General features: G+C 52.3%; 7 protein-coding genes across 7 annotated transcripts; 4 read left to right on the forward strand and 3 right to left on the reverse strand.

The window, feature by feature from the left end:
• Positions 1–149: 149 nt before the first annotated feature.
• LCP9604111_6866 (anaphase promoting complex subunit 1) lies at positions 150–6,308 on the reverse strand (the record flags this gene model as incomplete). Its single annotated transcript, XM_039074834.1, has 1 exon — positions 150–6,308. The coding sequence occupies one exon, from the start codon at positions 6,306–6,308 to the stop codon at positions 150–152; it is 6,159 nt and encodes a 2,052-aa protein (XP_038927167.1).
• Positions 6,309–6,723: 415 nt separating this feature from the next.
• Positions 6,724–8,722, forward strand: LCP9604111_6867 (uncharacterized protein; the record flags this gene model as incomplete). The annotated part of the gene is made up of 2 exons (XM_039074835.1): positions 6,724–6,782; positions 6,850–8,722. 2 exons carry the CDS (start codon positions 6,724–6,726, stop codon positions 8,720–8,722), a joined length of 1,932 nt encoding a protein of 643 aa, XP_038927168.1.
• A 522-nt stretch (positions 8,723–9,244) lies between these two features.
• Positions 9,245–10,609, reverse strand: LCP9604111_6868 (RPAP1 family protein; the record flags this gene model as incomplete). Its single annotated transcript, XM_039074836.1, has 1 exon — positions 9,245–10,609. The coding sequence occupies one exon, from the start codon at positions 10,607–10,609 to the stop codon at positions 9,245–9,247; it is 1,365 nt and encodes a 454-aa protein (XP_038927169.1).
• Positions 10,610–11,728: 1,119 nt separating this feature from the next.
• On the forward strand, positions 11,729–13,925 carry LCP9604111_6869 (uncharacterized protein; the record flags this gene model as incomplete). Its single annotated transcript, XM_039074837.1, has 2 exons — positions 11,729–13,452; positions 13,502–13,925. The coding sequence occupies 2 exons, from the start codon at positions 11,729–11,731 to the stop codon at positions 13,923–13,925; spliced, it is 2,148 nt and encodes a 715-aa protein (XP_038927170.1).
• Positions 13,926–14,924: 999 nt separating this feature from the next.
• ste7 (MAP kinase kinase Ste7) lies at positions 14,925–16,732 on the reverse strand (the record flags this gene model as incomplete). The annotated part of the gene is made up of 4 exons (XM_039074839.1): positions 14,925–15,590; positions 15,650–16,187; positions 16,239–16,396; positions 16,460–16,732. 4 exons carry the CDS (start codon positions 16,730–16,732, stop codon positions 14,925–14,927), a joined length of 1,635 nt encoding a protein of 544 aa, XP_038927171.1.
• An 823-nt stretch (positions 16,733–17,555) lies between these two features.
• spt6 (chromatin-remodeling histone chaperone SPT6) lies at positions 17,556–21,948 on the forward strand (the record flags this gene model as incomplete). The annotated part of the gene is made up of 4 exons (XM_039074840.1): positions 17,556–17,726; positions 17,778–17,939; positions 17,992–21,643; positions 21,698–21,948. The coding sequence occupies 4 exons, from the start codon at positions 17,556–17,558 to the stop codon at positions 21,946–21,948; spliced, it is 4,236 nt and encodes a 1,411-aa protein (XP_038927172.1).
• A 415-nt stretch (positions 21,949–22,363) lies between these two features.
• On the forward strand, positions 22,364–25,292 carry LCP9604111_6872 (oxysterol-binding protein related protein OSH3; the record flags this gene model as incomplete). The annotated part of the gene is made up of 2 exons (XM_039074841.1): positions 22,364–22,399; positions 22,452–25,292. 2 exons carry the CDS (start codon positions 22,364–22,366, stop codon positions 25,290–25,292), a joined length of 2,877 nt encoding a protein of 958 aa, XP_038927173.1.
• Positions 25,293–25,511: the final 219 nt, after the last annotated feature.

Below are 25,511 nucleotides of genomic sequence, written 5' to 3' on the forward strand. Positions count from 1 at the left end.
ACCAGAAAAGAAGTAGAAAAGAGGTGATATGGCGGCACAAAGGCTCTCGATTGTCTGCGATGAACTTCCAGGAAATTTATATTTCAGAAGAAAGAATTAGAAATACACATAGCATTGAAGACCTGTCTCTCTTCCTAATGCGAATAAAATTATATCTGGTTCTCTCCCTCAAGATCTCCGACCTGAACACCCCAAACTTGCCACTTAGCTTCTTCAACAAAGTCCCTCCGCAACCACAGCCCAGACGGCTGACCCTGCGTCGAAGAAAGCAGCCCTCTACTCGAAAGATGGTCGCGTTCATCGCCGGGCTGAGTACGATCCAGCCAATCAAATAGCAAACGAAGCTGCCAGATCCGATCACGAATTTGGTCCGGATCAGCGCCGCGACCGCGTGCAGATTGCACGATGTTGCGCACGGTGTGGGACAGAGCGAGTCTCGCATCTACAGCTGAGGTACGCAGCCAAGGTGGGACGGAGACAAGATCGGTGGTGATGCGCACGGAGCGCATCGGGAAGGAAGATGGGAGGACGAGGGAGCGCTCGCGTATATCGAGGTCTTGTAGGGATGGGAGGTGGAAGACCCAGTCCCAGGGGGTTTGGGACGGAGTTATCAATGTAGATGCCTTACCGGTGAGTAGGGCCATGCGGGTTGGCCATGCTGAGGGTGGCAGGCCCTTGGCTGGGTTTGAGAGGGGACCAGCCGTTGCTGGGAGGATGTCTTGGGCTTCGCTGAGCCCGGTCAGGGTGGAGGCGAATACGGAGGTTGAGGAGCTTGGACTGTAGGTTGCCTTGCGGCGAAGATAGATGGATGGGTCGCCGCGGAGGAATTTCTCGCGCAGGGCATCATTCTGGCTGAAATCTAGAACGAGCGGCCAGTGGTCTGGTCCGCGAATCTCGATACGGGCGATGCTGCTAAGATCTGGCAGTAGACAGGGAGCGCTGACGGTGCGGGTTGTCTCGTCGTGAGAAGTGATGGTAATGGGGATCGAAATTGGGCGGCGGGAATCAAGATCACGAGGGATGAGGCATCGTGGTTCAGCGGCGAGAACCCAAAGATGGCGGAAGGCTTGGAGATGGCATTTGTTATCAAGGACAGTCGTTGGGAAGATAGGGTAGAATGCGCATATAAGCGCGGTCACAGCCCGGTTGGATGTGCCAAGTGTATAGCTACCTCCTCCAAGGAAGAGCACTCCGATAGCCATGTGTGCCGCCATGTGACTGCCATATGGTGTATCAGCGTCGATTCGACCATGGAGCGAGCGCAGGCGCCGGAACAGAGCTAGATCACCCGTGCCGGCCATGACTGCCGCAGCAGATAGGGCTACCAAGTCTTGACAATTCCGAACCGAATTGCGGGCGAGTCTAGCATCGTAGCTTCGCACAGGCAGCCGTGAGATGCGGATAAGCTGGTCTAGATAAAACAACAAAAGATCTCGGGCCTGTGCTTGTCCCGATCCAGCATGGCGGAGACCGACCGCAAAGCAGAGGCCTGCAATAATGTTGAAGAATGGCATATCTTCGCTGCGCAGCCGGCGCACCTCGCTGAGTTGGGATCGTCCCCGGTAGACTTCGGGCAGACTCTGGCTGATCCACTCAGCAGTGGGCTTGATACTATCCCACATGATCAAGTGTCGTGCCAGTGTTCGTAACAGGAAGATATCTGGCCTCACGTAGTCGAAGCGAACAGTGGTATCAGGAATGTCAATCTTCTTCGCTAGTACCGAGTCATTCGTCTTCATGAAGATAATCATGAGAGCAATGGTCGCGCCAGCCGTGGCGCGGTCGAGTACATGAGCGATTTCGACGGTCTTGGTACCCACGGCTATTGACAATAGCCGTTCAACAATGTGCATATCGCGCATGCCCCGCAAGTCATCGCCTTTGCCAAGGTTAATGAAACCGAGGGCAAAGCCTGCGGCCAGACGATATCCTTCGTCGCGGAGTTCTTCTCCGGTAGCAGCAGCTTGCTCGTCCTGCTCACTGTTCTCGATTTCCGAGAGCATGACCTCGCTCATACGACGATGCTGGGAGCCACAGTAAAGTAAACCGATACCCATAATTCCAGCAGTCTGAGTCAACGGTGACAGGTTCAGCTCAGCTGCTCCAAATGGAAGCATTCTTGTAACATGTACCGAAAGCAAGCGTGTGATTAGAGTATCCATTGTGCCCAAGTATGACGCAGAGAGACCGAGCAGGAGACCAATTGATGTCATGGTATGCTTTGGAGTGAGGTACTTGAAAGCTACCCACTTAGCCAACGATTTAAGATGGCCATTCAGACCCAGAGCCAACAAGAACCCGGCATGACGGTTGGTAAGATCCTGTGGCTTGTTGAACAATATCCACGACGTATCAATACCCTTCGACGCCTTGGAGATTGCCAGACCGGTTGAGACTCCGTTGTGGAAGAAGGCCCAGCAGACCTTTTCTTCCGAGAACGCAGATTTATCTGCGCTGACAGTCACATTGTCTGGCTTCATGACACACTGCAGGGAAAATGAAGGGATGGGCAGTTTCTCAGTCAACAAAGGCAATCGGCCACTAAAAGTGAGCATTGCACGACCCGCTGGAGTAGACAACGTCCGGACTGTCACGAGCTGCACGATTTCTTTCTGCGCCTCTAACAAGTCCGAATCACTCCAGCCAGGTTCGGCTATGCACTCTGCCACCGGTGCTTTGGACTGGTTTAGTAGTTTACCTGCTTCCACAAATCGCTTATCCTCTCGGAATATCAGCCTGGTGACCGAGTATCGGTCAGCCTCTGCAGAAGCCTCAAACGCATTGGTGGCATCAATATCCAATGCTGAGCTGCTGATATAATGGAAATCCCGGACGGCATTATGATTGGGCTGCTGCGGCGCTGCCAATGAACTGGGTTGGGCCGGGTTCATCGACATGTAAAGGTCTTCTCTGTCAATCATTTCTAGGAGCGTGGCGTTCCAGGACGTGGAGGCTTCAATCTGGCATTGCATGACGGCTTCATAGAGCGGGGCACTGACGCCTTCTGGGAAGCTATCAATGACACTCTTTGTGAAGCCCCAACGCTGCAAAAGCTTGATTTTTTCCAAGGGCGTCGATACACTGTGAACCTCGGTGAAGAATCCATTCAACGCACACGTCCTTGGTGTGATACCGAAACATTCACGCCACATTCGCCCTTTCCTGGGAGTTCGCTCGGCTGCATTCACAATATCAAGGAGAGAAACAAATGGTGTGGGGCTCCGATGAGCAGCAGCTCCCATGAGAAATTCGAAGATGGACGGAGGCGGAAAGGGTTCGGCGGGAACCTTCAGCCCAGCGATATGTGTATTATCCTCAAACTGCCAGCGCTCCATACTGGCCATTTCGGTGCCATAATATGCATCCTCGGCCCATGTCCATGATTCCCATCCTAGCCAGCTGCCCAGTTGTGCGATAACGGGAGCAAGCAAACCTAGAGGTCTTTGGGATTCCTCCGAGTCGCAGGTGGAGAGCTTCTGTTCTTCTCGCAATAGATGCAAGGCTACAAGAACACTGCACAATGCGGTACATCTTGTGTTTTCCGAGAATGCTTCAGAGATAGGGAGATAGCCGTCTCGGCCAGCAGCCCTGAGGCCTTCGGGACTCTGGAGGAATTCGCGGCTGAGGGCGATGCACCGGATCAAGTACGAATTCTGGCGATATGTAGACCGACTTGCATTGACACCCTTGGGTGCGTCTCCTGACGCGAGACTCTCAATTGCATCTTGTTCAACGATCCATCCCCAGGAACCGTCCATCATCCACGGAGCTACGACGCCGGATGAGCCAGACTCCAGGTCCAGCATGGACTCCCAGCTTTCCAGATCCAGGTGTCCTCCACTACTTGATCTAAGTAGACCCTTTTTGCGACGCGTTCGTTTGGGAGTCTGCGTTTGTGGAGGGGTGACGAATGGGGCTGCTAGACTCAACAAGACGACTGTCATGGCGGTCCATTCAATGTTGTCTTCCTCTTTGCCTCGAAGCCATTTCATGACCTCCCACCATGCGACCGTGATGCCATCGCCCGCTTTCTCAGACTCACGCAAGGCAAACATGCAGATTTTGAGTATTTTCTTCACCAGTTCATTGCGAGGCTCCATTCGAATTTGGAGTCTGTGGCGCTTTTTATCAGTGTCTACCAGGTCGACTTTCCCGCGGGAGCACCCATGATCAAACTTGTTGAAGACGAGGCTGGGATCTGCCATGACTCGGTGGACGCCACTTTCTCTTGGGCGACTCTCGAGTTTGTTGGCAGAGATGCCATCCGGTTCATACAGCTGCAGTGGAATAGGAACCTCAACTTTGACGGGACTACCCCACAGGGTTTGCAATGATAGCTCGCGTTGTCCACTTTCTGTTTCGCTTAGTGAGAGTATTCGCGAAAGATCCCCATCAGAGATTCTACAAGCATCCAAAACGTTTGACACATTTTGGATCCTAACCGCACGCACGAGTAATGAGGTCTTGGACTTTTTCTTCCGGTTCTTGGGGGCTGGCTGTCGGTCGGCCCTCAGATTCACAATAGTTAATTTCCGTGCCTCCTGGTCCACGATGTATACAGCTAGGAAAGTTGTGTTGCCTTTGTGGGCGCTTCCAAACTCGGTGGATGCCAATGTAGAGATCTTCAACCGGCGAGATGCTGGCTCTTTTTGGAAGCTGCCCGAGAATTGGGACGAGAAACTTTCAACCTTGGTCAATATAAGTTCTTCCGGGAGTCCGGACGTCGATTCACGTAGGGCAATGTTATCAAACCCGGAAGATAGACTGTCATTGTTAAGCTCTTCGAGTAGCTTGTCCACTGGAGTATCCAGAAAGCTGCCTGCAGTGCTGTAAACAGACCCTGTGCCTGGAGGTAGAGAGCCTCGAGGATTGAAACCAAAGCTTCCACGCATGCTTGCTCCGAGAGATTGCCTGAACCCAGCACCATGAGGCATGTTGCTGGACTGACTGCCAGTAGCCAGGTCCGAAAAAGTGATACGGTCCTGGCTAGTTGCAAGGTCTGTTCGGGCGAGCAGTGAGCTGACTCGCCTCGATGTTTTGAGGGGAACACCGACATCTCCGAAGTCTTGGGCTACTCTCGAAGCCAAGTCGTCTTCGGCATCATTTCTCCCTTCAGATAACTGAGTGGAAGGCCAGTTGTCAGTTCGAGGCCCGAAGCTCTCTCGGCCTGCTCCAGAACGAGCGGCTGGTGTTGTCGCGCCAGTCGCCATCCCGAAATGTGAGCTTCGCCTTACTGACCGGGTACCTCCTGTTTCCCGTCTGGTTTTATCTTTCATCGAGCCGCCTGATTCATCATCTTTGTAGTGCGCAGTCCAGACTGTATAAATACCTGTAGTTGTGTTGATGGTAACGACTAGGATCAAAGGACCACTATTTGGTCTGTTGATGCCCGAGAGTTCGTCTTTTGGAGAGATATACACAATCTCATCCACAGGGTCCAGCACCTCTAGTCCAGACGGCCTTTTTCTGGTGCTAGTGATGCTGCTCTGAAGCCAGCGGGAAGTTTGCGACGTCACAACTAAGCCCATCTCGGAATGAGGATTAATGAGAGAGAAAACTCGGGGTAGGTCGGTGCTTGAGGCGGTATTTGGCACCCAGGAAGGACCTGGAGCAGACGAGGATTTCGTCGATGGACGCTTGTTTTTGCTGAGAGAAAATGACTGAGAGGCACCGGGATCAAATAGCGAAGACACGAAGGAATTAGGCGGCGCAGTCGGTTGTTGACTGCTACTATTTTCATTCTGGACCTTTCTTTGGAAAATAAGACCCCGAGGCGTAGCGAAGACGGAGTCAACCTCAAATGGGAGGGGAATTGTATGACTATTGCCCGCCACGAAGAAGATATGAGCTTGCGATTTGAGAACTACCACCAACGCTCTAGAAAGAGCCTCGTTAGAGTGCTGGGGAGCTACAACCGCCACTCGTGCATCTCCATGTAGATCCAATGTTGAGAAGGTTTCAGTCCGCTTTTGTTTCTGCGTGCCAGTAGTTGCTTCAGGTCGACTTGGAGGCGTGGGTTTGGCGCGTTTCGTGTCTTCAGCGGCAAAACGAGTGAATAGAGCATGTCGAATCTCTTCTTTCTCGGGGTCCATTCGAAATACTCGCTTCACCATCCCTGCGCGGGACCATACAACACAGTGTTTCGTCCATACTAACTCATCGTCCACCGGGCCAGTCAATCCGCTTTCGTCCACGCATAGCGTCCAGTTGTAATGGTCTTCTGAAGGTTCCTGAGGGAGAATTCCCTCTGCGACTAAGTAGGAGATGGCCGAGGGTTCGTGGACGCCCAAAGAGCGAACTGACGCCATGGTGGGCTGGTTAACAGCCGTAGCGATCGTGGTGCGCCGTCACAAACAGTTCTGCAGTCAAACTCGTTGAAATCATTTCCATCGCTCATATAAGTCATGCAAGTTCAATTAACGGTGCGCTAAGAACGCATGCCAAGTGGTTGAATGGCGAAGTTGGAAGACGCGCTGGAACGCGGATTGGATCAAGTTGTCTTCGCTTTCCCCGACCAAAACAACTTCCTTTTTCCATCTACCCAACCCTCCACTCTCCCTACCTCTAACATCCTTCTCTCAATCTGCTTTTGCATAGGAACAGACGTTCAGTTATCAGATCTTACTTTGACTACAAGTCTTCGACTGTCTATCATCCCTGCAGTGCACTGTTGCGCCTGTGCTCGAAGCTACCTGTAGCTCGACAGCATCGCCAACTAGCATAATGCCCTCATTTCCCACTACGCCCTTGGTGCGGCCTAGGGAAGATGGCTTGCAGATCAGGTATGAGTGATGCGCTTAGGTCATGATACTTGGGTTGACGCTAATCTCGTTAATGCAAAATCTTTAGCTATCCGCTCTCCCATCGCATTCACACAGCAAAAGGCTACCCACTTCGAGCTCCGAATGGCTCCTCGATCATCATTTACGGTTATGATACTGGATTAAAAATTGTCTGGAGAGGAGGGAGACGGTTTGCAGAACCAAAGCTGACTCGGCCTCAAGCGAAGCCCAAGCCAGCAGGAAGTAATGCGGATTCCGATTCAGTCATGATTATTGACTCCGATGACGAGGACCCTCAACCAGTACAAGAAGAGCCTGTGGTTGAATTCAGTCTAGAGGAAAGCGAGGTTGACCCTGCTGCTCCGTACGAAGAGATTCTGCGACAAATTGATATTCCCCTTGGAAGCCAGGTGCTAGAACTGGCGGTGCCCCGTGTTCTCCCCGAGGAAGCTCGCTCGCCTTTAGACCCCTTCCCACCTATACTGAGAAACACAATTGTTGTGTCGGTAGTTTGTTCAGACCTGTCAACAAAAGTTGTGACTCTACCACTTGTGCCTCCTCACCCTACGCAGACGGATTCAAAAAGCTGGCGTATCCAAACCCTTTCGATCAATGGGGCCACCACTCATCAAGATATTCCACGTGGTGTATCTATCACATTCACCTGTCATGAATTTGAGGATGAGCAAGACCAGCGAAAGTCGCGGGGCCGATTTGGAAATTTTGGTAAATGGGATCTGCTTGTGGCCACGCATTCTGCAGAGGGGTGCGGCGTGCTGTTGCTGCACCGGATTCCGATCCGCGAGGAATCTTCTTTGCGTCTCGTGGAAGAGGACATTATCTCTCAACGGCGCCTCTTGCCGGCACCTGCACAGACGATTGCCTTCAACCCATCCACATGGCCATCCGCCCGCCATGCCAACCTGCTTGTCGCATTCTACAGCGGATGTGTGAAGATTTATTCCTGCTTTGTTAAAAAGGCCTCGAGATCTTTGCGACGGGCTTCGATGCCAGTAGAAGAATATGAAACTATCGACACGGAAGGTCGCTGGTTGATCAGTTTGTACCCCGGTTTTGAGCAAGGGCCCGGCGGACTTCCCCGGCGGAAGAGAATCATTGATGCCGACTGGGTGCTCGGCGGCCGAGCAGTTATGGTGCTTCTCGAAGACGGCGAATGGGGCGTATGGGATATCGAAGGTGCCGGTCCTGGGGCTGTCAAGGGCCCGCTGCAACGTCAGACGAGTGTCCAAGGTGTGACTGGCGGTTCCTTGACAGCATACGCTGTCTGCGGTCGTATTATGACACCACTTTCCAACACCAACTCCGAAACAGAGCATCGACCCCGGTTCGCGCCTATGACACCATCCACAAGGCGTGTACGTGAAGATGGATTGCTGAAGGGATCGATGAGCACAGCCAGTCCGTCTCACCGTGGCCAAATCTCTGTCTTGCAGACAAATCCATCCTCGGACGTATTGCCTGACGAGTCGATCCTGCTCCGTCACGGCCGCCAGAGCGCGGTCATCACGAGCTTACTGTCTCTGTGGCGCAACGCTGTCAAAACCGCCGGCACTTTTGATTCCTCGAACCGATGCCGCGTTTCTCCTTTCCAGGACGTGAATTTGATGGGCCAGAACTTCCAAGCAATTGGACACATACCTGCACCGGCACGCCGATCCCGGCAAGCGCTGCGGCAAGTCTGGGATGTACTCGTGGCAGCAGAGCATCAGATTATGATTCTCGCCCCGAAGTTGACAGAATCCATCGAGGAAAGCCTGCCCGTAGTGAAACAGGAAGAAACAGAAGAGACCGACCAGCTGATGCTCCAACGAGGCGAACTGGATGTGGAAGGAATGGGCCGCCTACTGAATGGTATGGCCGGCGGAAACGCGTCTATGCGTATGGGCAGCCCTGTAAAGCGGACTCGCGTGTTCGCCTGATCTCAGTCATAGTCTACTAATACCCATACTCCAAGTTTCTTGCTTCTGTTATGCTCACGTTCTACTCATTCATAGGATACTATTCGCGCTGTAAGGTGGAGCGCAAGGCGAGATCCATGCCTTGAAATTCCTTCCTCGGAAGTGAATAAGCTCTGTATCGGATGCGATATATCAATGACCATTGCAAAAAGTGCTATGCACGAGCCCTGACATTGCAATTGAATGTTGCAGTGCAACATTCCGTTACAATTCTCGTATTTGGCTTTGGGTTCGCATCTTCGTCTCTGTTCTACTGCGGATATCGATCTGTCTCTCGACGAATCTTACATCGATGGCCGCGGGGGGCAGAGGAGGGGATGGCCAAAGTTGGATGCGAGTGAATATGGGTATGATGGGACATTTCAATTAGAAAGCGTAGATGTGTACCTGTTACAACTGAATATTATCATGGCTTTTTTGTACTATGCATAAGCATATATATCATGTTAGTTTCCTCAACCGAACAAAATATAACAAGATCATCTATAGAGATCGATGTTGGTTTTCCTTCAACAATCCACGATCACCACCCCCTCCCTTTTGCCACAACCATATACCCTCAACCGCCCATGCCGCAGCACTAGCATGACGACCAACACCGGATGCAAGAGGCAAGTTACTACCCTCGGCATCTTTTGCATTCTTGCTCTTATCTCTACCCTGGGTCTGACCAGCAGCGCCATCGGCCTCGGCAAGCATACCAGCAACAATGCCTTCCTTTTCAATAACGAACCAGAGTCCATCGGACAGCTGCCCACCCCGCTCTCCAAACTCTGCTCGACCGAGACGGAATAAGATCCGGCCAATGACCTGCCACGCGATGCATCGTTGCGCGGGGAACGTCGAGCGTGCCAGAATTGCCAGCTCGGGGATCGTGTAGCCCGCGGCATGCGGATCCTCGCCGTGATGGTGCAGGCCCATGGTTGTCGGGAGGGAGAGGGATGTTTCGGGGGCAAGGATGGTTCCTCTTAGTGAGAAGCGGATTGCCGAGGGCGCCATTGAGATGGCGTTGCTGGCTGGGTGGTAGGCTGACGTGGAATCTGGGTCTTCTTCGTCGGCAGAGAGAGGCTGCATCCAGGAGAGCGTTGATGGATCCTGTGCTATCTCGGGGAAGTAGTGTGACTGGAGATCTGTCAGGAAAGACGGTGAAGATGGGTCTAGGACTGGCATCGGCGCTTTTGGCTGGGGGAAGTGGAAGGTTTCAAGAGTAGCGGGGTCAAGGGAAGGCCGTTCAGAGGCCGGGCGGAGGTCTTGTGGGAGGTTTGGTGGAGCGAGATCTTCATTACGGGGGTGCGGCTTAGGTGATGGTTTGGGTAGAGAATGTTGTGCGCTTGGAGCAGAAACAGGTGCAGACGAAGGAGTGTCGAAGGAGACTGATTTTTTTGGTTTAGGTTTTTCGTCGGCCACAGGTGCCGGCGGTTCAAATCCAGTCTTTTCATCTTCTTCAATATTTGCTCTGCGGAGGAATCGTGCAAGAAGTCCTGGGTCCATCTGTTCCATCAGCTCCTCTCGCTCCTGTTGAATCTGCGCGTCTGACATTGCCGCCAGCTGACGGCGGTTCTCCTCATCGATGGATTTCTTGTCATCTTGGACGGTCGGTTGAGTAGGTACAGGAGTCGGAGGAGTGGACTGGTTTGCTCGTCGCTGCTTGAAGGAAGAGGGCTTGCGCGGGCGAGGGGCAGGGAATCCAGTCGATGACGACAAGGTCGGCAATTTAGGCGCGGGGGGAATGGCGGTGGGGGGAGCCCGTTCTTGGATCTCCCCGATCAGAGAGAAGGGAGAGGGAATTTCTGGAGCACCAGATTCACCATCCAGGTCGAGAAGGAAGCGTTCACCTCGGAAAGCCATGATGCGTAAATACTGGTGAAGAGGAGAAAAAAAAGGTTATGTCAGCGCGGGGAGATCCAAGATGCGGCTCCCAAAGCTAAAATGGGGCTGCAGAAGAGGCTAACCGGAATGGGCTAGTGGAAGATGGCGGATGTGCTAGTCCCAATTGGATTCCTCACATTGGTCCGTGGCATCTACAATGTTGTATACGGCCTGCGTTGATTTTTCTATGCTATGAAAGACCGATGGAAGACTGGTTAGGATCATTCATCTCGATGGAAATAGAAAGAAGGATGTTGGAGGGGTTTTTCCTCAGCTAAACGGTTCTTATGCACGTCGACGTCGATATTGTCGTACCTATCATGAACTTCCACAGGGAATACACAGGCAGGATCAATATTACATAGACTCTATTGTCTATAAGATGGAAGAAATAGTCAGTCGAAACCAGATATAATCCCAAAATATAGCGAACATCTGATTTGAATCACATGAGGCCATTCGGTAAATGAGGCCATTCCGGTATCAGGTACTGCGCACAATTTACGGTTCTAAGCTCAACGATCCGCAAGGGAATAATGGATATGGTCTCCAATGCTCCGTGACTTCAGGAAACAAGAATTCTACACAAGATAGAGGGTAAGTATAGCGCCATGCTCCCTCTCTATATACCGTTCTATAGCAATTTCCCCATATCTCCGACGTACTATAGAGCTGGACATATCAAATTGCTAGTACTTTGCCAAATGTAATGTGCTGTTTGATCCATAACCTGCTTGCTCTCGTCCCCTTTCTTCCCTTTTTCCCTCTTTTTTTCCCGTCGTCTTCTCCCTTTCTATTTCTGCTTTCGCTCTCTTTTTCCTCTCGACATTTTCCCCTTCCCCCCTTCCGCTCCTCTCGCTTTTTTTTTTCTGCTTTTCCCGCGCTTCCTGGCTGTTTTCTCTCTGCCTCACCATCTTATCTTTCTGGTGTTCCTCTTCCCCCCCAAATCTCTGTTTGCCGACCTGATACCGACACGTTTCACCACTTTGCGTCAACTCAACGCCTTCATCCCGATTTTGACTAATTCCATCACTTTGTCAATTTTCGGTCTGTTAATTGGCATTGGCATTGTGCTAAATTATGTCGGACCCTGCTAAGATGGGGATACAAAAAGAAGAAGGGCCCGTTGACGATGTCAAATCCGGAGCAGGCGCCCGACGTGCCTCCGGTACCGCCAGGCGGTCGCGTCGTAAGAAGGACGACGACCCCGACAAGGACAAGGACAAGACCAAAAAGGACAAGGAACCGAAGGAAACAAAAGAGAAACCGGTCCGAGCTCCTCGCCGGCCACGGGAGAAATCCAACACCACTGCTTCCCGGAAAAAGCCCAAGCTGGAACCCGCGGAAGAAAGGGCTGCTCCAGACGCTCGCAGCCCTCCACATACCCCTGCAACGCCTCAACCTGCACAGCCCGCTCAGCCAACTCAGCCAACTCAGCCAACTCAGCCAACTCAGCCAACTCAGCCAACTCAACCAACGCAACCTACGCAACCTCAAATAGCTCCACCGCCTCAACCTCCTCAACCTCCTCAATCTGCTCCGTCTTCATACTCAAATACACCATCCCATACAGCCCCAGGAGCTTCGTATCAGCTGTCGCAACCCTCCCGCCCACAATCGCAACCTCCAGTACCGCAACCGCCACCTCAACGAACCAGCGGGCAAAACTTCGACCCCATTCGCTCTGCGTTCGACAATCCATCGCCAGCGCCATCATACAGTCCTTCTACTCGCGCAATCTCTCCTCGCAATGCTTATCGTGCCAGTGCATCGCCGGCGATCTCAAGCATTATCGACCCACCAGCCCAGAACTCTCAACCAATTTACAACACCCTTCAACGCTCCTCTTCTGGCCATGTATCCGGCCTCTCTTCGCCAGCACTGTCTGCGATGGTTTCCACCTCTCCACATCCGTCCTTAGCACCCCCCGTTTCCTCCGCTGCCCGTGGAGCCATGCACATCCCGCAGGCCATGTCGCAGTCTACCCCCTACACCACCCCATACCCACCTACCGAGCAGCGGCCAACGCCATCACAACCTCCTAAACCCGAACCGTCTCCGCCGGTGCAACCTCAGCCTCCCGCGCAACCCGAACCCGCTGTGCAGTCGACTCCGCCCAGACAACAACCAACCGATTCAATGGAAATCGATCCCACAGAGCAGCTTGAACCTAGCGCTAAAAAGGAAAAGAGTACAGCTACTGCACCGACATCAAAGGCCTCATCTCCCAAGCCAGCGCGATCTGCCAAAGATGCTCCTCAACTGCCCCAAGGATCTGGCATGATCACAAACGCGCTGTTCGGCGGAGGAGAGGAACCTGCAAAGTCGCCCGACTCACGAAGCGCACCCAGCATCATCGTTCATGTTCCGCTACAAAAGGGCAACCAGATTGTGAACTTTGCACGGCTTGCAGAAGAGCAATATGGCTTCGCTGCCTTGCACCCTCGTCTGGCCGCTCACAAAGCCCGCATGGCTCGAGTGGCAGCTGCTGCGGCCGCGTTAGAACGAAATGATAAGACTGCCAAAGGGATATCTGCCGGCGAGAGTGCCGATGAGGATCTGAGCCTCGATGCAGAACGCGATAGTGATATGGATGGCGATGTTCCCATGGGTGGCACTGGCACAGGAACCAACGGTGCGCCCTCGGAGACTAGCGATGGAAAGAAGAAGCGACGCAAGAAGGTCGAGGAATATGACCGTGATGATCCATTTGTGGATGACACCGAAATGGTGTGGCAGGAGCAGGCTGCTGCTAGCAAGGACGGGTTCTTTGTCTACAGTGGGCCACTAGTCCCGGAGGGAGAAAAGGTCCAAGTGGAACGGTATGTCTACTCATTGTCCCCTTACTGCACATTTACTAATTATCTGCAGCGCCGATGGTACAATCAAACGTGGCCGTGGCCGTGGGCGAGGAACAGGTCGGACTCGGACCGTGACCTCGCACCCACACGTTCCTATTGCAGCTGCCGTGCCCGTCTCCCAAGATACTGGCCTGCCATTACGTGGACCTGGCTCTCGAGGTGGCACCTCACGCCGACCGCGGGGCAATAAGAGAGCCGATGGTGGCAGCGACCGCGCTGCTACCGCAGCCTTCGCTGCATCCGCTTCCCACGAAAGCCGTGGTGGCCGTGGTGGCGGCACTGGGAGCTCTGGTCGTGGTGGAACTAACAGCACTCGAGGTGGAAAGTCATCCATATCAATCCCGATGCCAGACCTTGCTCCTGCGCCGTCGGGTGTTGCCCATGGACCCCCTGCTCCCAGTTCGCTATCTAGCCCAGAGCTCATGATGAAATAGAGAACATGTTGACTGATTTTTCGTGGCGTTTGTTTGGTGGTCGGAGCTTGATGACTTTGTTTAGTTTTATTTGCGCTATCATTTTGCTCATGGGTTTGATTTGCCCACCTATTACATTTTTTTTTGTTGTCGGACTCGAGAAACGTTGCTTCGTGAACACATGGACTCTCTACGTACACCTCGGTTATGTTATTATGGCTGAATATCTTAATTTTCAGCCAAGATGCTTCCAATGGAACACGCTTAGACTAAGTCATCCTTAGGCGCCTCGGATATTGAGTTTGTTTTACCATTGTCGATTCTTTGTATGAAACAAAGGTGGTGTTTCATGTTTTATGGTATGAAACAATATGCAAAGTCTAAAGTACTCTATGAAACAAACCTAGACCGGTGTCTATATAGATATGCTTCCAAAAGAACCGTATTACTAGTAGCAATATTTTATATCAAATGGAATTACCGACCTGTTCTATATTTATCCATCCTCTAAAGACATGAGTGCAAAATCTAGAATAAGTGGTTTATTGGAAATATTTATCGGGCGCATATCCATAGAAAGAGTATGAAATTGCACTTATGTACACCGTGTAATGCAGGAAGACATCCCAGCAGCCAAAGATAGAATCGGAAATGAACAAAATAGGGTTCGTTGCCAGATGTTTCTAAGCAGAGTCATTGAATGAGAAGTAAGAAGAAGAAAATAGAAAAAGAGAGAGAAGAGAGACAGAGATACCCATAGATCAATGGAAGAAAAAAGAAAGTCCTGTTAGGGCAGCTTGACTCGGGCTCTCTTTTTTTTTGTTCTATCAAGAGCGCCGTGATAACACACCAGACAGAACAACACAGCCGACAAGGAAATAACAGATATCCACGATCATCAAAGCCGAAATCGTATCACATCGACTTTTCAGGTGTATGTGCACGTTACCTGGACATAGACATGACAATGGAAGGAAATAGAACCAAGACATCCAAATACATTAACTAGTCATCACCAAATTACCGGGCCGTACTTCCTGGTTGGGTGCGCCAGTTTCCGCCTGATGGAACAGGCAATGGGGGAGGCGGGCCGTTCGGAGGCGCAGTGCGAATAGGCATTGCCGTGGAGTGCAGGTTCGTACGGGGATTGGAGTTGTTGGAGCTGGCGGAGCGAGGGCTCATGAATGGGCGAGATGGGGCATCGATGGCAGAGACAGGCTCGTTGAGCTGCTGACGCATCGCGCGACGACCGTATCGGCTGTCCTCGTCGTTTGCTTCCAGCGAGAGGTGCTCCAGAGAGGGGGGTGGTGGAGACCGTGTGGTTCGGGACGAAGACGATGAGTAATATTGAGGCTGAGGCTGGGACTGGGGATAGTGACGGTAGCTGGATGGGAACTCGTTGGCGATCTTTAGAGGGATTTCGCCTGATGCTGGGTTTGACGGGAATGGTGACTGCTGTGGGGTTCGTGTTTGCTTGTTGACGAGAGGGGGTTTCCCGATAGTGCCTGATATGGGAGCTGCGGCGGGAGACGATTTTGGGGTTGGCTTCGAGGCCTCTCTAGAGAGTTGGGTTGATATTGGTGGTCCCAAATAGGACTTGCGCTTTTCTTGGTCCATCATGCTCATTGCCCATCCTTCGAGGTTGACTGGTGTGCGCTTCGCGGCCTGCAAGAAGGCATCTTTGTCCTGAAAGGAGTTAGTACATGTGAAAACAAGCTACAGGTCAAAAAGAGAGATGAACATACATAAAGCTCTCGTGGGGTTGGGCGCTCTTCGGATTTCTTCAAGAGACACTTCCCAACAAAGTCATGTAGGATAGGCGGGAAGGCATCGCTCTTGGGCAGCTTGGGCGCTGTCTCGTGCACGATTTGCTGGAGTAGATCCAAAATTCCCATGGGCCCTGTACTGGCACGGTTTCCGGCACCAGAGTCGGAGTGATCGAAGGGGAACTTTCCAACAGCCAGCTCCATGACCGTCAAGCCCACGCTCCACACGTCGGAACGGACCGTATAGGCGCCTCCCTGAATTCGTTCGGGAGCCATATATGTGGAAGTGCCAACGAATGTATCGGCAATCGAGTTAACTGTCTCAGTAGCAACACCAAAGTCACAGAGCTTGATGTTGCCGCGGGAATTGAGTAAGATATTGGACGGCTTGATATCACGATGCATGATGCGGTGGGTTTCGTATAAGTAGACAAGGCCAGCCAAGACGGACTCGGTGATCTTTCCCAGCACATCGACTCGAACAGGGCCGAAATCTTTAGAAACGCGGTCGAGAGATCTGATGGCCCGTCAGCTATATCCTCTTTGTTTCTCATATCGGTCCACCTACCCGAGGTCCATATATTCCATGCATAGCACAATATCTCTCGCTTCGTTTTGGAATGCACCATAGAAAGTGACAATATTGGGACAATTGCAGTCATGTCCGACTCGAAGTTCTCGTAGAATCTGTTTCCGCACATTCTCTTTGGCTTCCACACGGATAATCTGCGGGCATAAGGAAGATTAGAGCCGACCAACAAGCAAGAACACACCATAGACAATACACACCTTTCGAGCCATCACTACCTTGGTAGATGCGTGCATCACCTTGGAGACAGTACCTCCATTCCCGGCGCCGAGTTCCTTCAATGTGACCAGGTCTTCACTGCGAAGATCGAGGCGAAACTCCAGACCGATTTCGAGCGTATCTGTGTTGCTAAGTTCGCTATTACCAGCAGACCCAGTCTGTCCATCGCCATCGGCAGGTTTAGGGGCTGCATTGAGAGCAAGACCTTTGACATTCTTTCGTTTCAACGTCCGAGCCTTGAACTGGTCCGTCATGGCGCCTGGAGGGGTTGGAGTTGCACAAGGGGAAAGTTGTGAAAGAAATAAAACGAACAGCCCAGCGCCTGAGTGATATCAAGTCCGGGTTACCCAAGCCGATGGGATCAGAGTGGTCAAAACGAACCCCCGAGCTAGCAGCGGGGAAGTCGATATCACCTTGCGATGTTCTTGGCGACGCTGATTGGACCTTTCGGGCGCGTCGCTTCGACCAACTATGACCAAAATGTGCCGGTCGGCGGCAAACAGATATTGGGCTTTTCTTACAGGTATGAAGGGAGAAACTGGGAGATGATCTTCAAGAACTATGAAAGCCACTGCAATCAATGAAACAACAAATGTTTCGGGGGTTCCACCGGCCTTTTGGGCTAGCTTGGGTACTTGTGACTTTACACAACGGGGTTTACGGCTAAAATGAAGTGGATAACACTGTTCAAACTCGGGCACGTTCAATAGTCTCGGCCCTACATCAATAGTGTAAAGCGATATGCATAATGAGGATCCGACCAGGGCATGGTTGAATGTACACAAAGACATCAGCACGTGACACGAATGGCTTAAGCCACAATGAGGCTACCTCAATAGGACTAGCGTCTAGCCACACCAGCACTATCCAATCACCGCTACCCGCGTCCTCTCCTCGCCGATGGCCGTGATTCTTCCTCTTGACAACTATTGCTTCAATTCCACCTCTTTGTCTCACTTTTGACCGAGCTAACGAGCTGGGCACTACCTGGTGTCGCATCTGCGCCATTCTATCTTGAATCTTTCATCCGAAATCGCATTCTTTTCGGTCCCTAGCAATAGGGATCTCCACTTCAAGATGAGCCTTCGCGACCTAATCGAGGGTGAGGCAGTTATGGATGACGACGATGAGGAAGTTGCCGACGACTATGATGCTGAGGGCCGCCAGGGCGCAGGTGCCGCCAATCACTACAATGACTCGAGCGAGGAGGAAGACGAAGAAGAAGATGACGAGGAGGCTGCTCGCGCCGTCAGTTTTCGCCTTTCACCGGGTTGTATCTCTTTGCTGACGAACTATTAGGTCCGTGAAGGTTTCATTGTTGATGAAGACGAAGAAGACGAGCGTGCCGCCCGCAAACACCGGAAACGTCCACGCGCTGCTCGCGAAGAAGAGCACCTTGATGAAGAAGATCTGGAACTCATTGGACATGGCCCAAGTCAGCATCGTGGACCAGCTACTGATGTATGTAAGCCGCAGCTCATTACTTGACAAGATTCTGATGCTCTGATTTTAGTCAAAGTTTAAGCGCCTGAAGCGAGGCAAAGATCGCGAAAGCTACCAACAGTCTCACGGCGTTGACGATATTTTCAACTCGGACGAAGAGGAGGAAGCGCAACAATATGCTAGACCAGGCCAGCGTCGTGGTCTGCGCGATGAAATGGACGACTTTATTGAAGAAGATACCTTCTCTGACGATGAGGCTCAGCGTGAACGGGATGACCTTGGGGTTGCGCCTGCCTCCAGAGTCAACAAGACCGGCTTGATTCCGACTGACACCTCGGGCTTGGATGAAAATGCACTTGAGGATATGCGCGCTGCATTTGGTGATGGCACAGAGTACGATTTCGCACTGCAAATGGAAGACCAAGAGGACGCCGACAAACAAACCGAAGAACGCCACCTAGATTTGAAGGACGTCTTTGAACCATCCGAGCTGGCTGAAAGAATGTTGACGGAGGACGATAACGAAATTCGTCTCCTCGATGAACCCGAACGCCATCAGGTTGCTCGCAAGCCCTATAAACATGTGACATTGACCGAGGATCAATTCCGGGAGGAGGCAGTCTGGATTTCGAACTTGATGCTACTAAAGAAGCGCATGGATCCCGAACTGCGCGAACCATTCCAGCGCTCCGTTGCTAAGATGTTAGAATTCCTGATCACGGACGATTGGGAGGTACCCTTCATTTTTCAGCATCGCAAAGACTACATGATTCATGCTGTCAAAGATATGGCCAATGGCGCCGATCCCGACGACGAGTCCGCCAAATACAGCATCCGGGCCGAGAAACTCCTCAATATGACAGATTTATGGGATATCTTCGACCATGATCTCAAATTCCGGGCTTTGATCGACAAGCGTGGTACAATTAAAAAGACATACGACAATCTGCAAAGCCTCTTCAATGTGAATGATTCCAACGTCGAGGATCAACTTATTGCGGCCACGAGCATGGAGGAGCTTCAAGATGTGCAGGACTATATCCATTTCCAGTACTCCTCACAGCTACGTGATCTCAACCAGGTCAATGGCGATGCTACTGGAGAAACACAACGCCGAAAAGCCACCGGAAGATCTTTCTTTGAGCGTGTTCGGAACGGCAAGGCCTATGGCTTCGTGCGTGCTTTTGGTATCACTGCAGATGCGTTTGCTCAGAACGCCTCCAAGGAAGGTCGCCGGCAATACACCGAAGATCCCACCGAGCAGCCTGAAGATTTGGCAGATCAGTTTGTCGACAATGACTTTTCTAACAGTTCGCATGTCCTCAAAGCTGCTAAGTCAATGTTCGCCGAAGAGCTTGCTGTCAGCCCTAAAATGCGCAAGGTGATCCGTCAGGCATACTACATGAATGGAGTCGTGGATTGCTTCCGCACAGAGAAAGGACTTCGCCGGATCGATGAGCAGCATCCGTATGCTGAATTCAAATACCTGCGGAACCAGCAGCTAAGCGATATTGCCCGTCGCCCGGAGATGTTCTTGCGCATGCTCAAGGCCGAGGAAGAAGGACTCGTTGATGTCCGGGTGAGGTTTGAGAACTTTGACCAGTTCCGCAAACGTCTCTACGCCGATATCGAGTCAGACAACTACAGTGAGCTTGCTGATGCTTGGAACCGTGTTCGCCGTGAGGTGCTGGATTTGGCTTTGGGCAAACTGGAGAAGTTGATCAATCGCAGTGTGAAGGAAAATATTCGACAGGAATGTGAGAACCATGTGGCCAAGGAGTGCCGCGAAGCGTTCTCACAACGTCTCGACCAGGCCCCTTACAAACCCAAGGGCATGGTTCTGGGCACAGTGCCCCGTGTTCTCACTCTCTCCACCGGATCTGGTCAGCTGGGCCGGGACCCCATTCACTGGGCTTACACAGAAGAAGATGGCCGTGTCTTGGAGAATGGCAAATTCTTTGATCTTTCGGTAGGAGATGAGAGCCGTGACATTGCAGATGGTGAGAACCTAGCCGCATTTTTGGATCTGATGGATCGTCGTCGACCAGATGTCATTGGTGTTTCAGGCATGACGCCAGAGACGCGCCGCCTGTACAAGCTTCTATCCGAAATAGTCGAACAAAAAGACATACGTGGTGCATCCTACACAAATGAGCACGATGAGGAGATCAGCGACCCATTAGAGGTGGTCATTGTCAATGATGAGGTTGCCCGGTTGTACCACAACAGCCCTCGCGCCAGAAGCGACAATCCAGGCTTTGGACCTCTAACCCATTACTGTGTGGCTCTAGGCCGGTACTTGCAGAGCCCGCTCAAGGAATATGCATCCTTAGGCCGTGACGTTGTCTCCATCCAGTTCAAACCAGGCCAGCAACTAGTCTCCCAGGACCTGCTTCTCAAGCAGCTGGAAACCGCACTGGTGGACATGGTCAACTTAGTCGGCGTTGACCTCAACGAGGCAGTGGCGGACACGGCGACAGCCAATCTCTTGCCGTATGTCTGCGGTCTTGGTCCCCGAAAGGCGGCTCACTTGCTCAAGATTGTCAATATGAACGGCGGAGTCGTTAACAACCGGGTAGAATTGCTTGGTGTCAACGCAACATACCCGGCTATGGGTGTCAAGGTTTGGAACAACTGTGCTAGTTTCGTCTATATTGACTTCGAGAATGCTGATCCCGATGCTGATCCGCTGGATAACACCCGTGTGCATCCCGAAGACTACGATATTGCGCGCAAGATGGCCGCCGACGCACTTGAGCTGGACGAGGAAGATATCAAGGCCGAAACTGACGAGAACGGCACTGGTGCCATCATGCGGAAGCTGTTCCGGGAAGAGGCACAGGACCGTGTCAACGATCTTATTTTGGAGGAGTACGCAGAGCAGCTTGAGAAAAACCTCAACCAGCGCAAGCGTGCCACACTCGAGACGATCCGAGCCGAGTTACAACAACCCTACGAGGAATTGCGCAAGCACTATGTCTTCCTCAGCACCGATGATATTTTCACAATGCTCACTGGCGAGACGCCCGACTCTTTAACACCTGGTATGGTGGTGCCCATTGCTATCAAGCGGGTATTTGAGGATCACATTGAGGCCAAATTGGATTGCGGAGTTGATGTACTCGTGGCCGAGACCGAACTCGGCGTTCCCTACGAAATCCCTGTACGCAATGTATACCAAGTCCACCAAACTGTCCCGGCCAAGATTCTGTTCTTGAACCGCAAGGGTTTCTCTTGCAACGTCTCTCTACGTGAGGATCAGGTCAGCCATCCATCTCGTCGGAACCAGGATCATGGCTTCGGCGATTGGGACGAACAGCAAGAGAAAGCCGACAAGGAGTCGCTGCAAGAAAAGACGCAGCGTGGCGGCCAAGCCATGCGTGTCATCAAGCACCCGCTTTTCCGGCCGTTCAACTCTACCCAGGCCGAGGAGTTCCTAGGTTCTCAAAGCCCAGGCGACGTTGTTATTCGCCCGTCCTCCCGAGGTCCCGATCACTTAGCTGTCACCTGGAAGGTGGCGCAAGGTGTGTACCAGCACATCGATGTTCTCGAGCTGGACAAAGAGAACGAGTTCTCTGTCGGCCGTGTCCTCAAGGTCGGTGGTCGGTATACTTATAGTGACCTGGACGACCTGATCGTCAATCACGTCAAAGCGATGGCCAAGAAGGTGGGCGAGATGGTATTCCACGAGAAATTCCAAGAAGGCAGCAAGGCCGAGACAGGTATGTTTTTGATAATTTATCCCATCTAACTAGCATCCGACTAACATCTAATAGATCAATGGCTCGATACTTATACCAAGGCCAACCCTCGCCGCTCGGCATATGCATTCTGCATCAACCCCAAATACCCCGGTTACTTTTATCTTTGCTTCAAGGCAGGCGAGCATGCACGACTTCAAAACTGGCCGGTCAAGGTGATTCCCCAGGGCTACGAACTGCAGAAGAACCCCTACCCGGACATGAACGCTCTATGCAACGGCTTTAAGCTGATGTTTAGCAACATGAGCAAGGGCAACCGGAGATGAGTGTTTCTCGTCTGTACAGTGTACTATCTATTCCCAAAAAAATCCCCAAATCCCGAAAAGATGGGATGGAATTTCCTACTTCTTTTAATTTGATACACCTTTGGCATCGGGCATGTAAACAATATCAATGAATTTCAAGCGATTCGTGGACCTCGAGACTGTATAGACCGGATTACGTAGGCTGTATACACCGTGTACCATTTGAACTCATCCTCGGTTTCAACATTGTTTCCCACTTTCGCCCCTCATATTTCCTCGCATTTCCTCATATTTCTTTGTTTAATTGAAGCTTCAGCCCCGAATGCTTCCTGTGATGTCAATTGTATAGTGTGGCTTATCCCCCGCATCGCCACGTTCAGCCGCACCGGACCGCGACGGACACATTGCGGTTCTTGCAACCCCTCACTGCGCAATTATGGCGGCCATGGAAGAGCTGGAGATTCACAGCAAGGTAGGGCTGGAACAGTGACAGTCAAAGACTCAAGCTCAACTAATATCTTTAGTCGTACTTTGTACGTTGGATTAATGTCAGCGCGAACTACACCATCTCCTGGAGTATCCAACCGCACAAGAAGTCCGTCAACTTTGGCATCTTCAAACACCCCGGCAAATCGTCTGTTCTGAGCTCCCATATCCCTGCCTCCGATTCCCAAAGCACCGATTCAACCGAGAACCTGCCCGCAACGGCGACGACTGCCGGCGCGCGTCAACAACCATCTGCTGTTATCGAGAAGCTGACGGGGATTGGGCTCAAACCAATCAAATGGACGGGCAAGTGTGAGGCAGACAAGATTACCCAGGGGACCTACGATGTACCGTTCAGCGAAGGGGGCAACTATGCCCTCGTTTTCGATAACACCTTCTCCAAACAAATCTCCAAGACCTTGACACTCGTCCTCCTCACCTATCCGACCGGCCTTCAACCACCTAGCTCCGTATCTCAGCCAGGGGCGTCGACCGAGTCGCTGCCGCAGCCCAAGACCCGTCGACGAGGCAACAGTCGAGCCACGCTCAACTCCCTGCAAGTTGACGCATCGAACCAAAATGTCTACACTGGACTGCTGCAGAAGCGGCGACGAAAGCGTCACCAGGGTTGGGCACGCCGGTTCTTTTCGCTGGACTTTACCTCGTGCACGTTGTCATACTATCATGATCGCAACTCTGCCGCACTGCGAGGCGCGATCCCACTCTCGCTAGCGGCCGTTGCGACCAACGAAAAGTCCCGTGAGATATCTATTGATTCCGGTACCGAGATATGGCATCTGCGTGCCAATAACGATCATGAATTTGGTGAATGGAAGAGTGCCCTCGAGAAAGCTTCCTCCAAGGAAGCTTCTAAGGACAAGAACAATGGCAGTCTAGCTGCCCCTCCGGAGCTGCGGCTTTTCGCCCCATCGCAGCCCTCACCGATGGAGGAGAGTGAATGGGCTCGCGTTGAGAGCCTTGTCAGTTATATTTCCGGATCGCGAGATGCGATCCGCCGGCTAGCCAAGGATACAGATCCCAAGTATCTTACCTCGCCCCTCTCAACTCCTATCGACCGGCCTCGTTCGCGTGGCCGGTCCCCTAGTCCCCAGCGCAGTACTCATGAGGCTACCCCCAGTGAGATGGAGGCCAGGCGCCCGTTCTGGAAGCGCAAGACAAGTGGACAATTGAATGCCAACAGCAAGCGACCATCGGCCATGTCCACGGACTCCAGTTCCTCTCAGCTTGTGGTGCCTGCTACCGAGGGCAAGGGAAAGCCTGCCAGTATCACCAGTCCCATAGACAGCATGGATGAGATTCATGACCATTTGATGACTGTGCTGCGCGATCTTGACAATGCGGTCACTGAGTTCTCCACGCTGATTACCGAGAGCAAAGAGCGGCGGCACCCGCCTCAGCCATCTATGGTTCCTCGCCGGAGTATGGAGTCTGACATGTCGCAAGAATTCTTTGATGCGACAGATGGAGGTGGTGACAGGTCTCCCCTCCTGACTATCCAGGACAGCGACGACGAAGGGCCTGAAGAGGACCGGCCTGCCTCTGCTGCCGAGGCAGTCCAGGATGATGCCCCCTCTGATAGTGACGGTGAATGCCACGCGGCAGCAACTCGCCAGGAAAGCAGCACCGCATCGGGCATGTTCCCAGTCAAACCCAAATCGTTGGTTCCGTTGCCCCTGGAGCCTATAAAACGCCGGGCGAACATTCTCGCCCCAACAGTCCTACCTCCAAGCTTGATTGGCTTCCTGCGCAAGAACGTCGGAAAGGACCTGTCCACAATATCGATGCCAGTGTCCGCAAACGAGCCCATATCTCTTCTGCAACGCGCCGCCGAGGTCATGGAGTACTCAAATCTGCTTGACCAGGCCACCAAATCCACAGACCCCATTGAGCGTCTGATGTACATAACCGCCTTCGCAATATCCTCCCTTTCCAGCAGCCGCGTCCGCGAGCGTTCCATCCGAAAACCATTCAACCCAATGCTAGGCGAGACCTACGAGCTAGTCCGTGAAGATCAAGGCTTCCGTTTCATCTCAGAAAAAGTCTCACATCGGCCCGTCCAACTAGCCTACCAAGCCGATAGCAAAGAATGGAGCATTTCGCAGTCCCCGATGCCTAGCCAGAAATTCTGGGGCAAATCCGCCGAGATCACAACCGAAGGCCGCGTTCGCATTATCTTACACAGCACCGGCGACCGCTATAGCTGGACGCCGGCAACATCCTTCCTACGCAACATCATCGCAGGCGAGAAATACGTCGAGCCCGTCGGCGAGCTAGCCGTCACATGCGAATCCACCGGCCACCGCTCCATCTCAACATTCAAAGCTGGCGGCATGTTCTCTGGCCGCAGCGAGGAAGTCTCCACCCGCGCCGTCGACGCAAACAACAAACCCGTATCCCTCGGCTTATCTGGCTCCTGGCCCTCCACGCTAACTCTGACTCGTGACGGTAACCCGACCGATGACATTATCTGGACCGCCGGCTCGCTCGTCCCCTCTGCGCCAAAACACTACGGTCTCACCTCCTTTGCAGCTGCGCTGAATGAAATTACCTCGATTGAAGATAAGCATTTGCCCGTCACGGACTCCCGTCTGCGTCCTGATCAGCGCGCGCTGGAGAACGGTGACCTCGACCATGCCGAGGAGCTTAAGGTACAGCTTGAGGAGGGACAGCGTGCGCGCAGGCGCGATATGGAGGATGCTGGGGAGAGTTGGGTTCCGCGCTGGTTTACGCGGATTACTGATGACACTGACGGGGAGGTTGCTTGGCGGCTCAAGAGTGGGAAAGATGGGTATTGGGAGGAGAGGGCTAAGGGGAGCTGGTCTAATGTTGTGCCTGTGTTCGAGAATCAAGAGGGTTAGACTAGATAGTTGTTGATGTTGGTTTGTTCTGTTGGTTACATTCTATTGGACATGCAAGACCAAGAATATAAAGGAGAGATGAGGCTTCGCGGTGTTTTGGGCAGGACCTTCTTCACTCTATATCACGATAAATACGGACTTTTCTTTCTCTGGATGTATCATTCTCTTGAACGGCTTACTGAGCGTGAGGATACTTGATGCGCAGTGTCATTTCGTTGG

Source organism: Penicillium roqueforti (genome assembly GCF_015533775.1).
Source record: "Penicillium roqueforti strain LCP96 04111 chromosome Unknown scaffold_19, whole genome shotgun sequence".
Classification (NCBI taxonomy): Eukaryota; Fungi; Ascomycota; class Eurotiomycetes; order Eurotiales; family Aspergillaceae; genus Penicillium; species Penicillium roqueforti.